This window comes from Sebastes fasciatus, chromosome 11 (genome assembly GCF_043250625.1).
Source record: "Sebastes fasciatus isolate fSebFas1 chromosome 11, fSebFas1.pri, whole genome shotgun sequence".
Classification (NCBI taxonomy): Eukaryota; Metazoa; Chordata; class Actinopteri; order Perciformes; family Sebastidae; genus Sebastes; species Sebastes fasciatus.
In genome coordinates, this window is record NC_133805.1 from 13,682,302 (window position 1) to 13,709,807 (window position 27,506).

At 38.8% G+C, this 27,506-nt stretch overlaps 2 protein-coding genes and 1 long non-coding RNA gene across 5 annotated transcripts in view; 2 read left to right on the forward strand and 1 right to left on the reverse strand.

Moving 5' to 3' along the window:
- Window positions 1–7,349: 7,349 nt before the first annotated feature.
- LOC141776974 (uncharacterized) lies at window positions 7,350–9,028 on the forward strand. Its single transcript, XR_012595821.1, has 3 exons — window positions 7,350–7,489; window positions 7,806–8,134; window positions 8,564–9,028. It is a non-coding gene; the product is annotated as an uncharacterized LOC141776974 (long non-coding RNA).
- A 4,194-nt stretch (window positions 9,029–13,222) lies between these two features.
- gdf15 (Growth differentiation factor-15) lies at window positions 13,223–15,404 on the reverse strand. The gene is made up of 2 exons (XM_074650836.1): window positions 14,905–15,404; window positions 13,223–14,432 (listed from the first exon to the last, which is right to left on the reverse strand). Exons 1-2 carry the CDS (start codon window positions 15,299–15,301, stop codon window positions 13,633–13,635), a joined length of 1,197 nt encoding a protein of 398 aa, XP_074506937.1. The 5' UTR covers window positions 15,302–15,404; the 3' UTR covers window positions 13,223–13,632.
- Window positions 15,405–21,796: 6,392 nt separating this feature from the next.
- mast3a (microtubule associated serine/threonine kinase 3a) overlaps window positions 21,797–27,506 on the forward strand; it is a 34,486-nt gene continuing 28,776 nt past the window's right edge. The window contains exons 1-2 of one of the 3 annotated variants that reach the window (XM_074650843.1): window positions 21,797–21,975; window positions 23,431–23,462. In XM_074650843.1, the coding sequence (XP_074506944.1) occupies window positions 21,934–21,975; window positions 23,431–23,462 (74 nt within the window). In that variant the 5' untranslated portion in view covers window positions 21,797–21,933. The remainder of the gene's footprint in view (window positions 21,976–23,430; window positions 23,463–27,506) is intronic. The other 2 variants (XM_074650842.1, XM_074650839.1) reach the window with 2 other exon arrangements.

Sequence of the window (27,506 nt, forward strand, 5' to 3'; positions counted from 1 at the left end):
TAACTTTACGAGAAAAAAGTTGTAATATTATGAGAATGAAGTCATAATTTAACGAGAATAAAGTCGTAATATTAAGAGAATAAAGTCATATCTTTACGAGAAAAAAGGTCGTAATATTATGAGAATAAAGTCATAAGGTTACAAGAAAAAAAGTCGTTATATTATGAGGATAAAGTCATAACTTTACGAGAAAATATTTCGTAATATTATGGGAATAAAATCATAACTTTACGAGAAAAAAGTCGTAATATTACGAGAATAAAACCATAACTTTCAGAGAATAAAATCCTATTATTATGAGAATAAAGTCATAATATTACGAGAAAAAGACATAATATGAGAATAAAGTCATAAGTTTACAAGAGAAAAAGTCGTAATATTATGAGAATAAAGTCATAACTTTACGAGGAAAAAGTCGTAATATTATGAGAATGAAGTCATATCTTTACGAGAAAAAAAGTCTTTATATTATGAGGATAAAGTCATAACTTTACGGGAAAAAAGTCGTAATAATATGAGAATAAAGTCATAACTTTACGAGAAAAAAAGTCGTAATATTACGAGAATAAAATCATAACTTTCAGAGAATAAAAGTCATAATATTACGAGAAAAAAGGAAAATAACACGTAAAATTACTACTTTATAATATGACTTTATTCTCATAATATTAAGTTTTTTCGTAAACCTATAATTTTATTCTCGTTATATTATGACTTTATTTTCGAAATCTCCGATTTTTTTTTTTTTCCAGAGGCTACTTTTAAGGGTTAAAAACATCTTTAGCTTGCCTGTTGTTTATTTTCTTTACCAACCTTCACCTCTTCACAACACTTCACATTTGTGAAGCCGTGCCCATGCAGCAAATGCAGGTATTGATAAAATATTGATATATATGTCTATCAACACCGCAAATGATTTGTCTGTTGACTGTGTATTATTTAGTCAACTAATAGCATTTTTTCCTGCCTGACTTAAACTAAACTTTTTTTTGCGACAAGGCTTACTTTTATTTTGAAGCCAACATCGTCTAGTTTCCGGTATGTTCGCAATTATCTCTGTCCGACTTGACGCAGCTGCCTCGGTGAAGCTTTGCGTGCTCACGTCGCTGCGCGGGGGTGTAGTGGAGGCGCACCGCACATCTGGACTGCGGAACAACCGCAAATATCACTTTTTAAGAAAACACTAATTTGTGCTTATCTTAGTTATATAACAAGTGACTTCACACACCATGGCAGAATATTATCATTATTATCATTATTATCATTATTATCATTATCATGATTATTATTGTTGTTGTTGTTGTTGTTGTTGCTGTTATTATTATTATTATTATTATCATTATTATTGTTATTATTTTATTATCATTATCATTATTATTATGATTATGATTATTATTATTATTATTATTATTAGGAGTAGTAGTAATAGTAGTAGTAGTAGTAGTAGTATTACTGCTATTATTGTTATTACCAGGCCCATTATTATTATTATTATTATTATTATTATTAGGCCTATTATTATCATTATTGTTATTATTATTATTATTATTATTATTAGGCCTATTATTATCATTATTGTTATTATTATTATTATTATTATTATTAGTAGTAGTAGTAGTAGGTAGTAGTAGTGGTATTACTGCTATTATTATTATTACTAGGCCCATTATTATTATTATTATTAGTAGTAGTAGTAGTTTTAGTAGTTTAAGTAGGAGTAGTAGGTAGTAGTAGTAGTATAAGTATTACTGCCATTATTATTATTAGTAGCAGTAGTAGTAGTAGTAGTAGTATTAGTAATAGTTTATTATTATTATTATTATTATTATTATTATTATTATTATTATTATTATGATTAGTAGCAGTAGTAGTAGTAGTAGTAGTAGTAGTAGAAGTAGTATTACTTCTAATATTATTGTTACCAGGCCCATTATTATTATTATTATTATTGGGCCTATTATTACTAATAATGGTAGTAGTATTTCTATACAAGGCACTGAGGTGATGCTCTCACCCAGTGTGATAAGTCTATTAGAAGATGATTGTCAGTGGCGCCAGATGGTGGATTGTCAACCTTTTTTACCATTAAATAGGGGGTTGTGAGGAAATTGGAGATGTGTTGAAGTATAAACCTAAATTCAGCTTACTTGCCTTTTTATTCATGTACAATAATTGACCTTCTTTGTCTGGGTTGGCCTAAATGTTTGTGACATTCAGTCTTAGGCCAGAAAGTGTCAATGTCTGCCTCCTCTGGAGTTGTATGTGCATCCCCGCTGACTGAAGATATACACTGTCACAACAGTGTCTCCCCCAGCTTTCCAGATGAATACATTTTAAAAGGTGAAAGGACTGTCTGTTAGACTCATGTGGAGACAAATGAGCTCTTAGATGAGAGAGAAAGAGGTATTTCTGGCACATATTTGTTAAGTCTTCCATCCACCCCACAATGATTTCTATGATAAATCATTAATCAGACCTTTGCATGTCCGTTCTTGTTTCCTCGCTACAGTGGGAGTTTCAATTTCAGCAGCAGGAAACTGAACGGCTACATGCACAACAACAAGAGGAGCTTTATATATGACGATACATCAGGCTCAGTAAAAACAACAACTGCCAATGTCAAATTCATAAGACTGAGAGTCCAAACGCCACACCTACAATGATTGTTTCTTTTTTTCTGTGTTGTTTTCACAGGCACACTGAAGGCACAGTGAAGCTGTATCACCTGCCATCCAGGAGAGTGTAATTTGGTTGTAAGGTAACCATGGTAACGTAGAAAAAGAAGCGACTCCAGGGCAGGTGGAGAGACGGAGTCTGTGCACAGGATTATTCTGTTATTGCTGAATAAGCCTTCAGGTGTGTGTGTGGCCTTGAAGTTGAGCCTGTTTGTAATGGCTTGTAAAAATGAGGAAAACCACATTATGCAGCTGTCTTTCACCAGATATTGTTCATGTTTATCTCACATGCAAACACGCTGCGCTGACATTGGCAGCAGCATCTCAGAGGCTTGAGTTAGTATCAGCAGAGAGGGAGACTTTCACTTCACTTTCTCAGTTACACCTGAAAGTCTGAAAGTCTCAACTCTGACTAGTTCTCTCTTTTCTTTTTGCATCACTAAACCAGCATTTTCAGCCACTGTGGTTTCCCGGAGTATTATTTGCGGTGTAACAGAAGGTTGTTGGAACAATAATGGACGTAATGCATGATGTGAACACCAAAGGCCAGGTGTAGAAAGTTCATTGTTGAGGCCTTTGTCATGTGGATTATTCTTCAATAAGAGCCCATAATGTTGCCGTTTCTATTTTAATGGAAGCAGATATACACACCTTTTTTTCTTTGTTCAGAAAACAAGATGTGTTTCTCCTAAACATAGCAACATTTTTGTGTCACCAACAATAGCTGACTTTGTTCTCTGTCCCAAATCATAATGTTAACCCAGTCGAGTCCACTAACACATAAAAGAGCCAAATATGAATTATGTTCTGATTAACCCTCTGAGACCCACAATAGACCTATTTTTGTCTTTTTTTAGGGGGGTACAGGGGGTCTTTAGGGGGAGATAGCAGGGCAACAGTAGATGTCACATAGAAGTGGTGTACATTATCTGAAAGCTGGGAACCTGACGATTAATGTGAGATGCAGCTCAGCACTGTGTGTCAAGTTGTTCTAGTCATAAATCAGAAATAAACATGAACATCTATAAGGGTTTAGAACATTATGATAGAAGTATGGCCATGCTCATTTACAGTATGTCTCAAGAGTTGTTGCAGCAATTGTTGGGTTGATACCATTTGTTACACAAATTTAACAATTTTTTTACCACATGAGAATTGATAAAAATGATCAATAATCCCTTCAAAATACCACTTTAAGACACAAAGACCTTGAGGAACACCAGAGAAAAAGCAATGCTGTGATTTGGTATCAAAGACTTTTGACATTTAGAGAGTTCGGCAAGAATTGCCTTTTTTCGGCGATTGGATGGCGAGCGCTTCTGTTCTGGAAACTGCTCAGAAACCCCCTTATTGTCAATCTACTTAGGAAAGCCATCCTTCCTCTGAATGCTCTAGGTCACTAGTTTGTGGTTGTAAAGGTTCATGAAGCTGTGATTATCCTAGAGGTCACCACAGGTCATCTTATACAGTGATGTCAAGTTTCAAAAAATGGTCTCACTACAATGAAATGGCTACTATGGGGACTAACATAATCACACATGAATACAGTTGGGCTCATTGGATCCACAAGAGTCTCATCTTTACAGTGATACCCAATTTATGTAATTGCAAGACTGTTTAGGGACCCCCGTATGCAGAAATTTTCAAACACACCATTTTAGAATAGGCGAAAATAACACATTTATAGTGCATGCATAAAACTGCATGTGGTTATCATAAAGTGGGCATGTCTGTAAAGGGGAGACTCGTGGGTACCCATAGAACCCATTTTCAATCGCATATCTTGAGGTCAGAGGTCAAGGGACCCCTTTGAAGATGGCCATGCCAGTTTTTCCTCTTAAAATTTAGCCCAACTTTGGAGCGATATTTAGCCTCTTTTTCCGACAAGCTAGTATGACGCAGTTGGTACCAATTCTAGTTTCATATGATGTCTATCTTCACTCTAGCTTTAAAACTGAGCCTGCTAGAGCCTCTGAAAGACAGTTAAGTCAGTCAGTGGATCTCAGAGGGTTAAATCAAAAATAGAAAATTGGCCTTTCCTGGTACAGCAGGCATTTGAACACCCAATGATCCAGTTTATTTATATAGTATTTTCAATCATGATGAGGAAAAACACAAAATATAATAATAGATTTAAAAATCAGTAACAGAAATGTAGAAAAACCTCAGCAAAAGCAATAGAGGAGTGATGTCTCTTGTATATGAAGGATCAGTGAGGAGCAGAGGTGACAGATGGACCCATAGGATGTCTGCATGTCAAGCCATAATTCTGTTAAGTGGTGTGAGATTCTGTCTCAACAAGATCCAAACTGTCTTTCACACCGCCTGGCACCCTCACATGTGTGACATGTGTGAGAAAACAACCAGACAGTGATGGTTCAAATCACCAACACAACCGTTAGCTTACAGTGTATCCCCTTTTCTTCAAATTCTGCAGAACATATATGTGGTGGGAATTATTTAGTCCACAAGTAATGTGACAATATGGTTTGGTGTATTCTGCGTGTGGCGAGTGAAAGTAACAGCAGGGGGAGGTAAAGTTCCTGTTGAATTAACCAGAAAGCCCTTCTGTTCATGTTTATGTGTATGTGAGGGGGGATTGGCAGCACAGTTTCACTCTAACAGTATCTCATATCATTTATTAATGCAGCTTGATTGACATGCAGATGAGAGATAACATTAACTTTAACTTTGGATGAACTTAAGCTTTATCTGTGTGTGTTTATTGTTTATTGGGATAATAAACATAAACTCTGCAACGTTAACAACATTGACATTGCATCATATCGACGGGTAAAAACAACAATAATATCAGTTCATCTAAACATTCATATTCCAAAAGAGAAAATGAAAGGAAGCTTATTTTACTTATCTATTTTTCAGGCGGCTAATTAAAACTTTTTTGTGTGGTCGATTCGAAACTATTACATTTCCTAAACAAAGTTAATATCTACATCTAAACCTATCTTCAACCATCAGCCAGTGAGATCAGTGTGTATTTTATTTCTACTTGCTCATACTGAACAGTGAAGAGCTAATCATGCTGTTCTACTGAAGCTTTGCTAGATCTTTTTTAGCACCAGGTTACTGATCAGTAATCAAGATGAGACAACTACAGCTTGTATCACCTGCTATAGGTGCAACTTGGACTAAGAAATGGGGAACACCTTCCTTTAAAGGGACTATTTGTAACTTTCAGAAATGCTTCTTTACAGCGACACCTGTGGCCGTGAAATCAACGAAAGTCAGCGTCGGGCTCGCGCTTGCTCGCTCTCAATATACCTGAACGAGCATCGCTCAAAACAGTGAGGCGACACAAGTCAGCTAAAACCACAGTATCACTCTATATTTCAGCTGCTTGGCGGTAATGTTAGCTGACCAGACGAAGGTCTCTCCATGAACATGATTTAGATCTGATCCTAGTGTTGGCTTTTCCTGCCTAAGTGCAGGCTGAGGCAGCGGGACTCTGCAGCGTGTCTCCCTGCTCTCTCCGCCCGCAGCCGGAGAGAGCAGAGGAGACACCGGCACCCGGTCGGTAACGAGAGGGTAACGTAACTCTCGGCACAGCTCCGTCACTTCACAAGACATGGAAACCTCTGTTGGTCCGGAGGAGCTGCAGCATTTATTTCTGCACAAACGTCCCTTGTGCATTCACTAGATATTCTCAGAGCTACTAACTCTTCTGCAGTGTGGAGTGAGCGCGCGTTCACGTCTAGAGGTGGAGCGAGCTGATCGATAACGCGCTGTCTGAGTGAAGGCGAGCAGGCAGAGGAGGAGGGTACAGCGGCTACACGCGAACGCGCATATGCGAGCGCGCATGTGTGCCGACCCGCTACATTTATACGCTTACAAAGTTACAAACAGTCCCTTTAATAAATCCCCCTCTTCCCATTTTTACAGCTATTTTGTTTATGTGAATATAATTTAGCCTCACTGGCTTGCTTTATAGAGCTGCCCTGAGATGAGAGACATAATTGAATGTCTCTCCTTAGTGTGTAGCTTGAGTCAAAAACCATGCAAAGTAGTGCAATAGTTTTTGTGTACCTAATTTAAAATTAAATGTAGTTCCCCTAAAGCGCCAACAGGGTGCAGCTAATGCAGCAAAATACTGTCTTGAGTGCTTAAGCTATGTTTGGCCAGTTTGCTGTAACTTATGCAGCCCGGATCTGCTTGGTTGGCTGATAAAGTAATTTGCTTGCGGCAAGCTGTTAGTATCATGGAGTCAATGGTCCAAATAAAATATAGGAACATTACAGAACATTATGTAAGCGATAATGCACGGCGAGCTTTCCATTATCAGGAATTAATGCACGACATGGGAGAGATTGCAGTTCACTTAACGGCCATAGGTATCATCAATAACAAGGATCTTCTGAAAGTTACATATAGTACGTTTAAAGAAGACCTTTATGATTAAAATCATTACACAATTCTGAAAAAAGTAGTTCTCTTTTTGTAAATTTGACACTTTTCAACTAGAGAAACTAATAAATACCCAAACTTTATACTGTTCACAATCAATTATTTAATCATAAACATCGTCCAATCAATCTAAACTATTTCAGAGCTCAGATTGGAGACGTGTCTATTGAGTCATAAGGTTTAATATAACAGTAATTCAGCTCCTGTCAGCAGCTGTCTATTTTCAGAAAGAGCTTTTACAGGAAATCTTCTGGTTTCAGTGCTTTCATAGCCCATTTCCATGATTTCAATAAAAGGGAACTTCACAGGCGCGTGCGTGAGGTGTTAAAAGACAAACTGCATGTCTTCACACACAACTCAGACCTTGACCCACAACGTCGAAGCCTTTTATGGTAAGTCCACTGTTTTTATTGACAGAAAACTGTTTGTCTTGGCTTAAAGTGCATGATTGTTTTTACAGCATTTCCTGGAGTGTATTGTGATGTTTAATCATTAATTGAATTATTTTTTTTACAAATAGATAGCTGTTATCCTGAAGCAAACTGTGTATTTTATTTATGTAGAGGCCTTTTTTGAATATGAATAAGCAATAATAAGACTTTTGAATAGATAATCAAGAAATGTAAATTGTTACAAATGACTATATATAGTAGTTTGAGCAATGTCACACAGTCACTCAGTGTCATTCTATATCTTTCACACTTGCAGATCATGATTGACAATACCACTTGTGTCATTGGAAATGTCACATGTTCGACCACCGGCTCCCCTGCAGGTCTGGCTGTTGGGCTGACACTCTTCTTTCTACTGCTAGTGATCGTTGTTGGTGTAATCGTGTACAAATACCACAGTAAAATGAGGAATACGTTGCAGTTTGTACAAAGCAGAAGCCAGAAAAAGCAGGACAGTACAGAGACACCACAAGATGATTCCCATCACTACACCAGTATGATCACAGAGCAGCCAACAGGACAGACTCCTATTTACGAAAACCTGACCACTACCGGACGCAACAGGCCTTCAGTAAACCAGATGAAGTAAGCAAATATTTTCATGCTTTTAGTTTTGAGTCTTAACAGGCAGGACCTTCTTTTAGAGGAAATGTTGAGGCTGAAATGACATTTATGAAACTGCAGCGGTCCAAAAAGAGATCAGAACGGAAACAAATGAAGAAACACTGGCGTGCGTGGTTTTGAATTTCCCCATTTTGCACAACCCTGTTGTAATATATGCACACAATTTGGCAGGCGATCTCTTCTTCTGTTGTTTCCTACAATTTAGAGTCTATTAATCAAACGTGCCAGCTGATGACTCAGTGCGGGAGTTTTTCCTCTGAGCAAGAATAGAAACTGGGAAAGAAGACAGTTTACATGCTATTTGCCTTGTGTCACAATGGGTTTTTTACATCAGAAAAAGTGTTTTCTAATAGGGACATTAACCACTTTACGCTTATTGTTTCTCTGCAGGTCTCCAGGTGAATCTGAAGAGGATGTGTACTTGCAGTGTGATTCACCAGATGATGCAATATACGGCAATGATCCTGCATGTAACCTCTCCATCCTCTCAGACGCCCAAGAAGACGACGTGTACATTATGCCAGACTCATTATAGGATACATCTCTATTCATTGCTCAGGCTATAAATGCACAACATTTGCAGCTGCTTCTTTGATACAGCTGACCTGTAAACAAAAACAAACACTGCTGGACTATACACCCATATGCAGTATAATATTATTATTGTGTATCATCTGTAAAGTTAGTTATATAGTTATATGTAGCTGTTGTATCTATTTTGTTAACTGTGATCTTTGATTGCTACTGTTTTTTTTTTTTTTTTGGCAAAGTTCATTTAAGATCACATCAGACGCACTGTACCGCAAATTACCACATTTTGACAACAACCCAAGTTAAATAAATTATCTGATAACATTTGATGGTTTTATGGTTCTCTCTTGATAAGCTCGATAAGTCTGGAATTACCGATGAATCACTTTTCAGTTTGACCTTTCGAGAGGAGAAGTGTGCGCCATTTCTTCACACTTTTTGTCATGCATGTTGTCCTTTTTTTGTATAAGAAAGTTTGCATTTGGCTCTAGAAACATTTTAGCAGCATAGATTATTAATATTATTTTCTTCGCATAGTTAAACAGGTAAATATACAAATAAATAAATCTACAAATTAGTGTTTTTGATACAATAGAAAGACCTAGAAAGGTATATTTGAATATAAAATGATCCACATTTTTGATAAGTAGGTGGATTTGTGCACTTATATGGTGCATATAATGTTCATTATGTTTTATAGAATAGCGATAGATCTTCTTTTTATGGTAAATAAACGTTTGCCGTGAACACATTTTTAATATTTATCTGTCTTGTTAACAATAGCTGCATCGCTGCTTCAATGTTTTCATTAAATTATTTCTGTTTGAACATTGAAACTTGTTTTGCTCTCATAGAAAATACTTTTTTATTACCAACCACAATTAAAAGGATTTAAATTAGTTAAAATTACACATTAGTTATGGACTATTTGGGAGGGTTTTATTATCCTGATTATTAAGATAAGTTGATGCACATAACACAATATTGATGAAGAACATCTTCAATTGCATTTTAATGTGAACGTTCATGTTTTCTTAAAAGTCTTTAGCTAATAGCCACCTGTTCAGGTTTTAGAAAAAAATGTGAGAATAGAGAAAGATAATTTACCTGCTACTGTATGCATAATCTACTGTAAATGCAGATAAGATGTACACTCCAAAAATTGCAAAAAAAACTGCAAAATGTGGTTGTTGCACACAAACATATTTAATAAGTACACCATCAAGACTTGCAAACATGCAAAGGTCAGCACCTCTTTATGTGACTTGTGGTCCATCAGTTTTTCAGAGGAGACACACAGAGAGGATGTGAAAACCTTTCCCATATGAAGTCACTCCTTACTCCTTAAAAGCTCCTACGAGGGAAGAGAGAGAGAAAGAGATAAATCTGTGTCTAAATGTTACAGAATGAGAAGTGTGATTTGTGTTTCTCTGGACGGGTAATGACAAGAGAGGGAGGTTTAGCGACTGTGACATTTTCTATCCTATTATTTTTGTTTCCTGTCGTCCTGGAATTAATTTCAGTAATAGTATTCCGGGAAGGCTACGTGAGGATTAAAACCAGGAGAAAGCCAAGAGGCTAATGAGTTCATGCTGTCTAGATTGCACACAGAAGGTCCTTGATAAATATTGTCCATAATTCTTTTTAGACTTGTATACTTTGGGTGGTACTGCAAACTCAGCACCTTTCTAATCTCGAATCTAAGATTGAAGACATCCAACCTCAGTTGTGTCATCCCTGAAACAAAGAGTAACAGGGTTATAAACAAAGAAGTGGGTGAGTGGTTACTGGGCAGTGGTCTGAATTTACCGTAAGAAAAGCTCTGATTAATCACCTATTTATTCGTCTGCCTTTTATTCAGTCGTCCAGGATCGCTCAATACGCCCCACTCTTTAATACATCTACTTTATCAAACAACTCATGCTCATATTTAAGTGACCTTTACCCATGCAAAGATAAAAACTATTAATAACTCATTGGGGTTGTTGGTGTCACTACTTGGAGTATTTAAACATTTCAGAGCAACTTGCTTCAGTTCAGTTCAGGTCACTCACTTAATATCACACTTCATCATCTGTTCATTACCAAAAAAAAACCTTGAGCTGCACTTTTTGAGTCCCACTTCTGAGCTCCTTATCTCATGTGAATAACTTTTTCTTGGCGATCGTTACTTATCGTAGGATATCTCACATAAACACTTGTTCTTTCTCTAATAACTTATCTCAACAGCACTTGAAAGATAAAATATTACAACCAGAAGCTTTGATAATCTGTAATGAAAATGCATTTACAGTATTATCATTGATACGTAATCTGAGCTGTCTGGAGTTTACACAGCAAGCCGCTTTTTTCGGGACACACGAATAGGGTAAAACAAATGTAATGATAGATATCACCATGAAACTTCCCCAGTTGATTACTTACATTAAGACAATTTTTATTATTATTACAAGTTTTCTAAAATTAAATGTTTAAATATGTAAATGAGGCATTATCTTTGCTCATTTTCATACATTTCCAGAACAGAAATCTGAACCCTGGATAAAGCCAGGTTCAAAATGATGTTTAATTATTATTTTTTTACATGTTAGAGTCAAAGATTTTGAATATCTCTTTTTATCAGTCAGTGCTACAATGGTTGTGGTCATTTTATTTTAGGATTAAAATGCTCTATAAATCAGGCTATGAAAGATCTATGAACAAACTCCTCTGTAAAAACCTTCAGATAAAGATTTGAATGAAACTGTAAAGTTTGGTGGATGTAGGAGCTACTGAAGTGGAGATTTCCGTCTCATAGTACGTGTCCACGTTTTTATCATGAGGGATCGCCTCGCTTCCCAGCATTGGACGCTTGATGAGCTGCCACTAGACACAAGGCACTAAGCACCTGATTGGATGAACGCTTTCCCCCGTGAGCTGCTGCTACCAGCTTTCAAACCGGAACCAACATGGCAGCTCTTTTGGAAACCTTCTTCTCTTATATCACAAAAACAGTTCACCGAAACGTGTTTCTGAAAACATTTTATGCGAGAAATAAGCCACGCAGTTGCTGAATCTGTCTTTATTTTAGATCGACAAAGTTTAGTTTAAAAGCTTCTAGGGAGGTTCAGGAGGCGGCGAGTCGTGCCAGACGCCTCTGATTTGTAGCCTAGACCTCAACTTTATCATGAATCGCGCCACCATGCTACCAGAATGCATTGCACGGAGGGACGGAGGCTGTGGACATTTACCATCAGAGTCTGAGAAAAAAAATATTTTGAGAAAACAACCTTTAAAGATATGGATTATAAAATTTAACTAAAGATCCAAAAATGGCACTGCTGGGAGCAAAACCAGAAGGCATTGGTGGAAGAGCTAAAAAATATCTCTTAGAAATATTGCTAACAGCAGCAACTAAATGCATCACACTTAAGTGGCTAAAACCTGAGCCCCCCACATACAACTTATGGATTGAGAAGGTATGGGAAATTTACCATATGGAACAAATAACCTATTCCCTAAAACTACAAAAAGACACATTTATTAAAAGGTGGAGTCCTGCCATGACCATACTAATACAGTGATCTGTGATCTGAATATTTTTATATATCCTGGATCATACTTGTATCTCTGTCTTCCTGACCCAGATCATCTCTCTAAGCATATACACACACCCATACAACACATACCCTTCCACATACTTTTCCCCTCCCTGACCTCCGACCCTTCACCACATTTATTTAATTTTTTTTATTAATTAATTTTACTTTATTTTATTTTAATTCTTTGGATTGTCTAAGTATGTATCCTTCCCTTTTCTCCGAATTCAATTGAAATTATAGTTTAAGAGGAAGTCTTGTTTTGTTTTTTTCTCTCTCCCCCCTCTTGTTTTAAGTTGTGAAATTGTGTGTTAAAACAAAGAGACAGCTGTAAAATGAAAAAACAGTAGAAAATAATGTGATTATGATTGTTTAAGTTGCTGAAACTGCAATAAAAACTAAGTCCAAAAAGAAAAAAAAAAGATATGGATTATAAAATTCACTACAGGTGACGGGTAAGTATGTTTTTTATGAAACTTGCCCAGTTGATTACTACATTAAGAGAATTGTTTTTTGTATTACATGATTTCTGAAATTTTATTTTTAAATATGCAAATGAGGCATTATCTAATGTTAACAAGTATTAGTAAAATAAACATCTAAATGTGTATTTTAGATGTTGTCTTTCCGCTAGTCTGAAAGAAGAAGTGTTATGGAAGCAAAATAGCCCAAAATCTCAAGATTCACCAGCGCATGAATTGTATTTGCCTGTTAGTGTCTCCCTTTAAACTAATGATTATGTCACTTGTGTTCCTGAACTAACCGTTCAAGGCCACAGCACAACTCCAAGGTCATTAATGGTAGATAGAAGTTATCATATCTTTACAGGCTGATTTCTCTGTCACGCCGTGACCTTCGTAATAGTGATAGTATTTCTTTGGAAAAATGACAAATACGAGAAAACACATCATGCTCGTAATGCAACGTAAATGTCGATATATTCAAGTGCAATAAATCATTTATTTAGGTCTTCATATAATTATTGAAATGAATAAGAGAGCAAACATATGCCTTACAAAACAATACAGTACTTTAAATAATAATAAAATTAAATAGTACTTAAATATGCTGTTACATAAAATAAAAATAAAACACAAATAACATAAATAGAACTTCAAATAAATAAAAGTGAATGAACAGATCTACTGCTTGATCCACAATGCAAAACAAAACTCAGTGCAGCAGTAACATTAATAAAGTAATAAAGTGGATAATTTCTATTTTTATTTAGTTGACCACTAACAATGCAGCTGTACCATGTTTCCTTTGAGAACACAATCAGCATGTAACATGTTATTTTAGTGGCAATGCTCTTCCAAAAGTTTAAAGTAAAGTAAAAAGCACACTTCCTCAGGCACAGTGACACTGAGTGACAATGAAGTCATCAAAAGGAGTCACCTCCAACCTTCCCCTACTGTCATAGTGCATGAGGACCATGGGCTCGTAGGCCGCCGGTACGCAGCAGGGCCGAGGCGACTCTCCTTTAGTAATCAGATGCAGCCGAGACTTCACCTGCGTGTGCATGCTCGCAGGCTTGTAGTTGTGGGGGCAGGTGCCGTCGCAGAAATGCATGGTGTATTCAGCCGGGGCCACGACCCAGTCCGTCCAGCCGATGTCCTTGAAGGACACGGTGACAGACTTCCGGCAGCACCACCCTCGCTCATCGCATTCGTCTTCCTTGTTGGAGCGAGGCAGCCTCTTCTTCCGGGCCGGTTCAGGCTGCGTGAGGCCTAACTCCAGAGAAATGGTTGGATTTGCTTTGTCTTTTTTACCCACAACTATCCCCACATCCACAACCAGTGCTTCAGCGCCATCAGTCCTCATCCACCTCTCCGCCTCGGGGCTGATGTCCAGCGTCACATCTTGAGTGCTCGACACGTTGGCGCTGACTGGAAGGTCTATGTGTGTCCACGCATCAGAGTTCACCGGCTTCACCCGGTTCACCTTAACTTCAATCTCTGGTCTTGCCTCAGGCTGAACTGAAGTGGGTTTATCTAGAATCTGCCTGGAGATCTTCAGCTCAGCCCGAGCTAGTGTCAGCTCGATCTGGATGTTGGGGTTCTTGTGGAAAACAGCTCTGTACCACTGAAGGCGTTGACCGGAATGTGGATGTGGGTGTTCTCCCCTCCGAACCACTTTCATCGGCTCCACTAAAAGAAAATAAGGAAAAGCTTCATTAGAAACATCATGGCGTGGAGAAAGTGGAAAAACAAATCTTTTATTTTGAATTCCAATGCCTTCTTGTCATTGGTTGGTTTATCATTGATGACCCTGATAAAAACATGTGTTCAAAGTGTAACATCACTGTAGAAAGGCGTGCCTGTCACGCTCATGTCCTCTAAAAGCTTGTAGGAATGTGTTTGCTTTCTTTACAGGAATGTTTGATTCTATTTCCAACCATACGCATATGTTTAAACTCCTCCAGGAAGTCAGAGATCTTCACCTGGAGGATGAGGGATTATTCACAACGACACGAGCACAACGGCTATTGTCTGCAAATGCACAGGTAAACTCACACTGCAACCTTTCTTGAACTAGTCACATTCTTTCCTACTCCCACTCAAACTGTCTTTTCACGCCAGTCACTGAAGCGTCACTACAAGTGTCTTCCTGATGTCTCACCTGTAGCTGGAAAGAGCACCGTAGACATGGTGGACTGCCAGGTCTCCCTCATCGGCTGGCTGGAGTTCCCTCTCATCTCTCTCAATTTCTCCCTGTAGAGCTGATACATCTTTGTCATCTCTTCCTCCGAGGCCCTTCGGGTCGGCCTGGGCTCCCTGTCCATACCCAACGAGCCGAGGATCCCCGTCTTCACCGCCTCCAGGAGCAGCACCCTCTGGCTGTCCCTTCCGTCCACATCAGGTGTGCCTCCGTGGGCCAAGTTAGGCCGGCTCTCCCCTGAGCCGCAGAGGGAGGCGAGGAGCAGCAGCGTACAGGAGACGAGTGATCTGAGCATAGTGAGCCTGCCAGGTAGGTCTGGTGTGAGAGTGCTGCAGCTCAGTGGATGGGGTTTGTCCATGTTATGAATGAAATTCTTGCTTTTATTTATAGGGCTTCTGTGTTGCCACACCCCTGGTTAGTCAGGTGAGCCGCCATATGTCATTATGTGGCAACATTTTAGCAGCATTGTGTTATGTGTGACTTAAATGAGAAATATGTGAAATTAATATCAACATTTACAGCTTTTTTTTCCCCCAGTTTTATTAGCACATCAATTAGACAGATTAGAGATAGGATACATCAAATAAAGGGATTTCTGGATGAGGTTTGGTTACGTCACGAGTACATGGAGTCACCACGATTGTCCAGTAATGCGTCACTTAATCAAATAAAAGACCATATGTCTTACAGTTACCAGTTCTAAGGAGATGGACAATGGGGCAATTACATTAGCTCCTCCAGGGTTAATAATGATAATGTGGTAGTTTATTGATCCCTATAAGGCTGGGTCGCTCTGTTCCCTTGCAACTCTGCCAAGTATGGTCAGAGGTCAGGAGCAGGTACAACAGTCTATTTAGATTCTCACTGACTAGACGCTGAAGTCCAGTCCAGCCTCACCATGTATATTCTATCAGCTTTTTGTGACAGCATACTGTACAATAAAGACAGAAAAAGGTTAATTATCTGTGTGTTAGCCCTCCCTCTTTTAACAAGGCCACAGAGGAAATGCCTCAAGGTTAGAAAAGAGATAAACAAACAAAGTTTGTTGAAAGAGGAAACTGTCTGGAGCTCCAATGACAAAGTAAATTATCTCCGTCTATTACTGTAACCACATCATATATGTAATGTAAGGGGCTCGTAAACGATCAAACAGAGCGTCCTGTGAAAAGGGCTATCTTTTTTATGACTATTTAAATTGACTGATCTGACCTCTACTGTCTTTCAGTTGCAATAGTTGGGACAGACTTAAGAGCTGCGTCTGCAGCGTTGAGTGTCGCCGAGCAGTTATCAGCATGTGAAAGCCCTCTCTTCTATCAGTAAATAGGGTCAGTGCACTGCTTAATTACAAAGTAGTTTCCCCGCCCTTCGACGTGGCCGTCTGTGTCATTGACCCTGTTCTCTCCACTTGAGGGCTTTCCCACATAAACTGATAAAGATTTCATTTTACGGTAAATTTCCATAAAAGTGCATTAATGGACTTTTTTTGCCAAATTGTGAGCTTGGAAGTCAGATAGTACAACTATTAAGAGGGTTAATAAAAATATCATTCAATGCTAATATGTACATTATAATATAATAAAACAATAAAAGTTAGTACCGCACAATTATAAAATTTAAGATGTGAATGCAAATTTAAATGACTTGTTAAATGTCATAATTCAAAGCTCATGCAATGCAATGTGTGTGTGTGGGGAAGAAGGAGAGCATTTCTGCTGCACAAAATTATGGTTATTTTTACTGACTTTTCTCTCTTTACTTGTGACATGCTGGAGAACTTCCTCTTTCGGACTAAATGAAACAAACTGAGATGAGAGCATTACTCTTTGGGTGAACCTCTCAGTGTCTCTCAAGTGTGACGAGGGGTTGAAAAAGGCTATAAAGGGTCACAACATCAAGAATAATTTTCCCTAAATTAAAAAGGCCAGGACAATATTTGAACATGTGAAGAAGTTACCGAAGAAGACACTGAAGTTCTGAGCAGTGAGTCACTGAGGTGATGAAACAATCGTGTGCTCTGCAAGGTGAGCCTACCTTGCAGGTTGAAAGTGTGTGAAAGGCGTAAAGTGACTCATGCAAACTGGCAAGCTTGTTTAAACTGTCATGTAAGACGCTCACTCTCTTTTTATGGCTATTCCTCCTACTCTTTTCATGTCGCGTGTGAGAGACAGAGAGGGGGAAAAAAAATGTTTTGTCATCATGAGAAAGAAGTTTCTGAGTAATGACGGCAAATTTCATCATGCATGCTGGTAACAGGCAGAGACGCTGGCTGTTTTAAACATGAAGTCAGATAAGGACAGCACATTGCATAGTGCAGGGTTTCGGGGTCGCGAGGAGAATCTAAGATGTCACCAGATGATAGGATGGAAAACGTTTTTTTTCTTTTTTTAAAAAACTCAAATCATGTTTTTAGCTTTTTCTTATAAATATATATACATATATATATACATATATATGTATATATAAAAATTATTTAACTGACACAATCTAAGAACTGAACTTCCTTTTGATTGAACTGCTCACAACTCAGACATGAAATTTAAGGATTCACTATTAGCACGGCTTTGTATTAAAGGTACAGTGTGTAAGATTTATTGCCATCTAGCGGCGAGGCTGCAGATTGCAACCAATTGAATACCCGTCCGCTCACTCCTCCCTTTCAAAGCATGTCGGAGAACTACGGTGGCCTTGGGGTAACGTCATATAAGCCAAACCTTCTAGATTTTCCCAGGAGACTGACGTTTTTCATTGCCCTCTCCCGGTTCCCTCCCGGGGTCACAATTCTCCCATATTTCTCCCAATTGATGTCAAATCTTCACACTTTTTTTCCTTTTTTGTAATCTTAGCCTGTTTCTGGAACTGAACAGTGTGTATACTGTTTCCACGTGAACGACATTAGAGCAACACAAACTGTTGTTTCCCGGCGGAGGAGAGCTGTCTGTGCTCGTGACACAGCACAGTTTGAGCTCATGTTTGAGCTCATGTTTGACCTGCGCTCGCCACAGCGTGCAGCGCCCAGAGTTGGGCTCTGCTCGACGCAGCCAAAAGCTGTCGAGGCAATTCGAAAGCTATTGGAAATAATGGGTTTCAGAGCGCAGTGGTGACGTTGTCGCGTTGTGTCTGAAAGGGCCTTCAGTGAGTGAGAGACGGAGAGAGAATATAAAGAGAGCTAAGAGAAAGAAATACTCAAGCAGGAGCAAAAATAAATAAAAACAGATGAATATTAGTTTATGCCAGAGATTCACACGCCAAGTTCACACCAGAGGGGCCAATTATTAAATTTTCTTTCCTGAGAATTAATGGTCAAATTAAAAGTTGAACACAAAATGCTGTTGCTGTGTACTTATTATTTTGTTATTTTCACTCTTTTAAAGTCACCAGAATGCAGGAAATAAAGTCTCTGAATCTTAAATCTAAAAAGACTGCCCACTTCGGTTTTGAAATCCTCCCTTTTTTTAAGGTCTGAATGTGGGCAAGTAAGGGTAACATAAAAACACTAAAGGCTCTCTCTAGAGCCAGTTTTTGGTTTGTCTGTTCTGGGCTACTGTAGAAACACGGCAGAGCAACATGGTAGACTCCGTGAAGAGGACCTGCTCCATATATAAATATGAAGGGCTCATTCTAAGCAAACGAAAACACAACGATTCGTTTCAGGTGATTATACACTAATGAAAACATACTTATTAATATTATATTCCATCTTTGCTAATAGATCCCTCAAAATCCTACAGACTGTTCCTTTACGGGGTCACGAGCAACAAAAGGTTGATATCACATGTAATAGTTTACTTACATATTGATTCTATTTTTACTCTTTCCCAACATAGATGAATGTGTTAAAGGTAAATAATGGAGAAAGTGTGCTACCATTCCACTATACCTTCATTCATCCATTCCTTTATTTATTTTTTATTTTCTCTTCCCTTTACTTTTAATCAAACTGCCTACAGAGTGGCGAGGGACTGAACCATTCCCAGGGTGCACCTGGCAGAGGAGAGGACAACTTGTCCTCTCCACGGTTAACATAAATAGACTTATAGCTCCATTGCGTCCTCCAGTGGTTTTCAAGCTACATTACAGACTTCAATTAGCCAAGCTTTATTTGGAGTCAGCAGGAGCATGGGAAACGTAATATTGATATGAATCTCATATGGAGTTGAGAGAATGAGAGGAAATCCATTGTTTGCAGAAACTCAATGTTTAATATTAGAGATTGAGAGGGAGAATTATCTTTTCCAGACGTGAAAAAGGCCACGTAATAAGAAGTTAGTGCTCATATTTGATGGTTCTGGTTGGTTCTTTTATCTCGTTCAAGCAGTTCTGACCAGGTTTGTGATTTAACCCCTCAACTAAGAAACAGTGACTGAGCCAAACTTTCATAGACAATTTTAAAGATAAACACTTGTAACCTTGAGAGATTTTTCACCAGAGTTGATTCCATTTATGTTTTATTTCATTTTATTCTTTATTTCCAGTTCACAGAATTAAAACAAAAAACAAATCCCGGGTGGCTGGACTGTTAGAAAACTCTTACTTCTACCTTTCAGCCTTGCAATGCAGGTAAATGAGGTTAAGATCAGAGATAAAGAGTAAGAGCACATGACTGTAAAAAGAGGGCAGTTAAAAGAGGAAGAGCTGACTTTCATGCCTGACTGGTTTCACTAATGAGTACGGACAATTTGAAGATGACCTATGCTGGATCACATGGAGAGCAGGACAAAAGGACGCATAGGGACTCACTCTGTCCTTTAGTAGCTCCAAACTGCATCGTCAGTCTGGTGAAGGACATCTAGATATTTGTACACATGGACATTTTATTTAAATAATTTTGGCACAGTTTGTGATAATGTCCATCTAAAAAAATTAAACGAGTCACACAAATACAGAAACATTAACCATTTTTCCGTCACCTGGGTGGACCTCTTAAAAATCTCTTCTTTGTATGAAGCTGATTATAACTCTCTTCTTGTTTGTTGATGAGAGAAGGCTATACAGATACACAGTGATCTGCAACAATAACCTCATGGTTAGAGGCAGAAATATTACAGGAAAAAAACATTAATGTTTGACCAGAAGATGATTTGAAATCAAAACTTGTGTGATTGTGTGAACTTGTGCGATACACGACACACGCTTTCTTTCTTTTATGACAATGAATTTTACTTTTCTTTATTGGTATTTTAAATTGCAGTGGATAGAAATGGAGAAAATATGATTAAAAGAAGTTATTTGTTATAAAACAGTCACTATATCCTGACAGTAGTGCATGAGACAGGTAATCTGAAAAACATCATGTGCCTCTGTGTCCTCCGTTGCTCCTAACGGCATCTGTAAGATTTCACAGACCGGAGGAAAACAACCAATCAGAGCCGAGCTGGAGCCTGCTGTCTCTGAGCAGCTGTCAATCACTCCCAAACTTCGATCAAACGGTCAAACTACGCAGCGCTGATCAAATATGAATCAATATTCTGTTACTGTAATGCCTATTTCTCACCTCAAATGTCTTCAGAATCATCTTGTAGTGTACTGTAGAAAGTTTGTGATCCGGCAGCCATGTTGAGATCAGTTGCGGAAATACCAAGCACCGCCCACCAGCTGGAGCACAGCCAATAGGAACGCTCTCTCTGAAATGACCTGTGATTGGCCAAAGTAGATTTTTTAGAGCCTGAAAACAGAGCCATGGGGAGGTGCAGAAGTGTAGTTTTCTCTCAGAACACTTGAATTATAATATGCTGAAAGGTTATTATGGAATTTTTGTCCAATGATGCCAAAAATATTCTGCCTACTGCGGATTTAAGACAAATAAGTTTTAAACAAGCGAACAGAAAATGTGAAACAAAATATTTCGCTTCAATCTTTCAAAATACAATTTTAAGTCAAATTTAGAAAACATTTTTACTTATGATAAATATTGTTCGAATACTTATATGGGCACAACTCTTACATCAAATAAAAATGAAAAAATGTATGTAGTATTTTTTTTATTGACACTTCAAGTTCTGCTGTACATGAAGCAATCACAGAAAGACAGAAAAAAGACACATTATTATTATTATTAGAGCATTATTATTCACATAATTTAATACTAAAAATACCACAAAATTAATTTGGTCACAAATGCCTTTCATACAAAGTAGTCACTTGAAACCAATGTTGAATCTAACCGACACACTCCGCAGACGCTGGATTTCCAATAAGCAGTATTCAGATAAACAGTGAACTTCACCAGAGAACAATGAAGGATTCAAGTCCCTCTGGCTCACACAAATGGACATCATGTGACATCCCAGGACAAGAGACTGACTATTGTTGTATATGGGGGTGAGAAAAAAAAAAAAAACCATCATGGTACCACTGGGTGACAGATCAATCACTGCTATTCAGCTTGCCTTCAAAGCACAATTGTTCTGCATTGCCTCTGTTATTCCACCAGACAGACACATGATGGGTGAATGGCAGATTAACTGCATGTTTACCACACAACATATGGAAACAAGTGTGTTTTCTGGAGGGGGGTTAGTTAGTGCACAAATGATGCTGTAACATGGTGACCAGAGACTGAGCTTTTTAAGAGAGCATGAAATGATGATTAGTGTATGTGATGATCTGGAAAATCCCCATGACACCAAAGCACAACCAGTAGCCTATTTTGCATTTGACAACAGGATATCAATAAGAGGGTGGGGTCAAACCGCCTTCTCACTTCATTACATGGGTCGAGGTTAACTAACCACCCAACCTCACCCAGCCTCTTCCTGATCAGCTGGCTGAGAGGTGGACACCTTTTCTGGGCTGGTCGTGCAGGAGGAGGTGGTGCTGCTGGAGGTGGTGGTGGTGCTGCTGGTGGTGGTGGTGCAGAAGCAGCAGCAGCAGCAGCAGAGAGGAGGACTCTATCTATCTATCTATCCATGCTTCTGTGGAGAGGAGGACGGATCGCAGGATGGGCTGACTGATCCGAGATCCGCTTCTTTTCTTTTTTTCTAATTGTCTTCAATGATGGATGAGCCGAATATCCTGAGACGTCGCGGTCTACAGGTAGGCTGGATGGAGATGGAGGCTGTCATGTCATGTCATGTCATGTCAGCTCTGATGTGGTTGTTTCCAGGCAAACGACGATGATGATGATGATGATGAAGATGAGCCATATAGGCGACGGATGCGAGGATATTTCTCCAGGAGGATGGGTGTAGCATGTTGATTCTCCATTATTCTTCCTGATCATTCAAAAATGTTTTATTATCTGTCATTTTCCCCTCATGCCTGGTTGTGAATTGTATCAGATAATAATTAATATGGTCTTATGTGTTTATTTTGGAGCTGTCCATCCATTGGTACTTTTGTGAAGCTGCATGGTTGCCTTGGTGATAGGAGCTTAAAACCCCCAAGGGTGCCTGGATGGTTGACATCCTTTTAAATAATCTTCTCCTGGCTGCCATGTTTATCACTCAGGAATGTCCAGAATGGGAATAATGAATATTTTCTCTCCCCTCTCTATATAGTTCATTCATGTGTATATTTCCCTGCATAAATGAAGAAGCTGCATTGTTTCTATTATGGAGGAGGTGTTTTTGTGATGAAAGACTCACTGGTCCAAACTGGGTGTTCCCATTCAGTTGTTGTGATTAGTTTCCGCCTTAAATTCATCTGTAATTTAAAAGTAGGTTAAGTGCAGCCCTGTCATTATACTAATAATAATAATGATGGTTATGGTGACATTATTATTCATTAAATCCAAGACACAACATAATCTTCATTAAGCCCATAAAAAGATATGTTCTGATTAGTGTTTAAGCTTAAAATACAGTATTCAAAACATCTTTTCTCTGCAGAAAACTCCTTTCTTATGTATGTTGAAACCCAAATTGTTTTTATATGTGGCAGCTGTGACATTCGCCATGTCACTCTCTGTCACAGACTATATTTAGAAAATTGGAGAGGATGAAATCAGTGAAAGCAGCCTCCAAATAACAAGCTCTCTCTTAGTCTAGCAGAGTACCCTTAATGTTCCCTGTCCTTCAAATCACGACTGGCAAGGGTAGTTTTTTGCAGTAGCCATGGGCTAGTGAGGATTTATCCTCACCATTAAATGACTCGAAGACCCACTTGTCACGCAAGAAACTAGGCCATACTGCAGCTAATGAGATTTACAGTGCATTGAAAAGGAAGAAGCGTGGGAGTGACAGAGAGGGGGTTAGCATTTAGGGAAATCCATCTGAAAAACTGCTGTATTTTAAAAAAAAAAGACATTTTATGAATGCAGTCACAATCCTCCCTGTTTATTCTGTGCTTTCATAACAGCAGAAACACACAAAGATGTTCATAATGACTGTACCTTGATAATGAATTGATTTGTGAAGAGGTCCTTCAGCCAAACGATGAATAATCCTCTCTGGTCAAACAGCTGATATCTGCATTTCAAAGCAATGTTAGCATGAACAACATTTAAGAAGATATCCTCATTTTAATATATCCCATCTCTTCTTTTTCTAGAAAGAACTGAGTCTTCCTCGCAGGGGAAATGTGTAAGTAGGCTATTATTAACTGACTTATTCTGTGTGTGTCTCTGTCTGCTTTTGCTTTTCCCCCCTCCTCAAACCAGACCAGCCAGGTGCCTGTCAATTGTCAGTTTTATTGTGCACACATGCCACATTTCACACCAGTTGACATTTAACTTCTGAAGCTGGTAACGGCTTGAAAGTCAGAGCAGTCTCACCGCTCGGACAGGTTTTTTACGTAAAAGAGGGAGAGCAGAGATGGAGGTGAGGTGCAAACATCTCTGATGTGATAACAGTGGAAGAGTTGAAGTCTTATTGTGAATATACATTGAATATCTGAATCATTTTTCCCATTTTGCTACAGTAGAGTTAATCATTTGGTGATTAAAATATGTGAACTGAGCAAACAAGCTGAGCCAGATTAACTCAGCCGTGTTTGTTTTATGTAAATCTGCTTCCTCTCCAAAATTCAAAGGTAATTACCTGATGATTAACTTGACAAGATCATATCAAGTTATAACAACAGAGGAGTGACACACATGAACAGCGTGAAGGAAACTGCTTGTGAGTTTCCTTTGCCCCAGATCAACCTCTTCACTGTCTTGAACCTGTTCAGGGACTTTCCCTATAGTCTTTAGAGGAGAAATCACACCGGGTCAGTCTCACCGTCTGTGAGTCAGAGGAAATAATTAGAATCACGAGGAACTAACAGCAGATCAGGTGACAGATTTAAATATTTTAAAGAGTTAAAAAAACAAACAAGGGAATTGTCATTGTTCATGGAAAGCAGTGTTTCTCTGTTGCACCCTGAGTGCTTCAATATAATACTAATATGTTATTGATAAAGGTGAATGGTTTCTCTAAGAACAATTCACTCAAATATTTCAGTAGGGACTTGTAGTGTGTCTGTGGAAAAGTTCAATGATCTCAGTGTTAATAGAATGGTGTATTTTAAACTGTAGCTAGCCTAGCAGGGCTGGATTAAACCTGCAGTAGGCAGAATATTTTGGGCATCATTGGGCAAAAATTCCGTGATAACCTTTCAGCATATTGTAATTCAAGTGTTCTGAGAGATAATTAGACTTCTGCACCTCCTCGTGGCTCGGTTTTAAGGCTTTAAATAATCTAGCCCATGATGGGAGACTTTGGCCAATCACAGGTCATTTCAGAGAGAGAGAGAGCATTCCTATTCAGCGCTGTTTGAACGTTTGACTGGAGTTTGCGTGTGATTGACAGCTGCTCAGAGACGGCAGGCTCCAGCTCTGCTCTGATTGGTTGATTGGAGGACACAGAGGAGCATGATTTATTTCAGATTACCTGTCTTGTGCACTACTGTCAGGATGTAGTGACCGTCTTATAAAAAAAAAATGTTTTAATCATATTTGCTCCAGTTCTACACACTGCTGCTTTAACTCACTAGGGGCTACATTAGCTGTGGGCCCCATTTTGACCCTCTGTTTGCATTAATCACTTAAGAAAAGTAAGCACATAACTCATCCCCAAACAAATGTAAATCAAATACGTGAAGGTCTGCATAAATTATAATATATTATTACACGGCTTTGTTGAATACTCGATTCTGATTGGTCAATCACGGCATTTCTAGGATCTGTTATTTCTTTATAGCAGACCGTTGCTCTGGGTAGCAGACCGTTGCTATGGGCACAGTTCTGATGTCGGACACTGGTGGACTGTTTTGTGTCAAATTGTTGATTTCTTAAGTAAGTAGCTGTGTAATAAGCGGGATAATGTACAGCTACTGTAGCGGGTCATTGTTGTGAAAGAATCCCCTTCAGGGCAATGAAAAACCCCTCCGCTTTGCAGCAGGGTGTGGCATCGCCCTGTTGGGGTTTCTTTCACTGTACATTATCCCTTATGTATAACCCTGCTTGGGAAACTGTTGCGAGGTTGCTGAAAAGGAGGCTCCGACTGATTTGTTGAATCTCAGATCCAGGAGGAGCAATGCGGATTTCATCCTGGTCATGAAAGAGTGGACCAGCTCTTTACCCTTGCAGGGTTACTAGAGGGGTTATGGCAGTTTGCCCATTCAGTCTGCATATGTTTTGTGGCTTGGAGAAGGCTTACGACCGTGTTCCTGGGGGGGTCCTTATAGACCGTTCCATTGCCATTCTGTTGCTAGAGCAACAGCTTTGGTCCAAGTTTACTTCCTGTCAGCTACTGCATTGGTAAACATTGGAACAAGAAAAACAAAGGGACCCATTTAGAATGTTTATGTTGTCAAGTTTGAAAAGGTCTATACAGCCGGAGTGAGAGCTGTGTCTGTATTCTAGGGAGGAAGTCAAACACGTTTGTTGGGCTCCTCCAGTTTCTGTTTGGGATTTTCATGGATAGGATCTCAAGGTGCAGCTGGGGGGAAGTAAATGCCCGGTTTTGGGAACCTGAGAATTGCTTCTCTGCTCTTTGCAGATGATCTCTGTTGGCTTAACCTTGGGTGGAGCCGCCGCGCCCTCACATCAAAACCAGTTGAGGTGGTTTCAGCATCTGATAAGGATGCCTCCTGGGTGCATTCCTCTGGAGGTTTTCCAGGCATATCCAACTGGTAGGAGAACCAGAAGAAGCTGGAGAGATTATAGATCTCATCTGGTTTGGGAACGCCTCGGGGTGCCCAAGGAGGAGCTGGAAAACGTTGCTGGGTAGAGGGATGCCTGGACTACCTTGCTTGCTTAGCCTGCTGCTACCGTGACCCAGAAAATTGATGATTTCAGTTTTATCACAAATAATGTTTGAATTCTTGGGGACATGTGCTGCACAGTCCTCGAAATCCATGAAAACTTTTAATTAGTTTTTTTTAATTATTATTTATAAATGTATAAATACAAAATCAGTATACAGGGGACAGTATATAATTAAAAAAAGTAACAAAACAAAACAGCCAGGGGTACAAAACACTAGACAAAATATTATGAAACAAACAAGAAGCTAAAATGAAACAAGAATTTAAATGAAACCTGCAGTAGGCAGAGTATTTTTGGTATCATTAGGCAAAAAATCCATAATAACCTTTCAGCACATTGTAATTCAAGTGTTCTGAGAGAAAACTAGACTTCTGCACCTCCTCATGGCTCTGTTTTCAGGCTTTAGAAAATCTAGTCCGTGATGGGAGACTTGGGCCAATCACAGGTCATTTCAGAGAGAGAGCGTTCCTATTGAGTGTTCCTATTGAGCGTTCCTATTGGTTGTGGTTGCTTGGTATTTCCTCAACTGATCTCAACATGGCTGCCAGGTCACAAACTTTCTCATTTTACAGCTAAACAGTACACTACAAGATGTTTCTGAAAGCATTTGAGGTGAGAAATAGGCATTACAGCAACAGAATATTAATTAATATTTGATCAGCGCTGCCTAGTTTGACCGTTTGGTTGCAGTTGGCGAGTGATTGACAGCTGCTCAGAGACGGCAGGCTCCAACTCGGCTCTGATTGGTTGTTTTCCTCCGGTCTGTGAAATCTTGCAGATGGCATTAGGAACACCGGAGTACACAGAGGCACATGATGTTTTTCAGATTACCTATATACTGTTCAACTGTCAGGACATAGTAACCGTTTTATAAAAATAACTATTTTTTTTTAACCATATTTGCTCTATTTCTACCCACTGCTGCTTTAATGGCCTTTTCGTTATGTACATATAGTTTAACATCTTTCCCTAAAACACCAGAACAAGGTTGCTAAATTTACATTTAGGAATAAAATATTTTTGCTAGGATTATCATCAAATTTAATTATAAAAAAATATTTTTCTTCTTTTTTGAAGAAGACATTTACATTTATAGATGTTTTAAAAGATATAAATAAGGGCGCCTGGGTTAGCTCAGTTGGTAGAGCGGCCGTCCATATATTAAGGCTTGGTCCTGACTGCGGCGGCCCGGGTTTGAATCCGGCCTGTGGCCCTTTCCGCATCCACTTTCTCTCTCTCCCCCCTTTCAAGACTCTATCCACTGTCCTGTCATAAAAAAATGGAAAATGCCCCCCAAAAAAAAAAAAAAGATATAAATAAGCAGGTATGTAACCGGAGTTTGTATATTACAGTATATAATACCGTATATATAGTA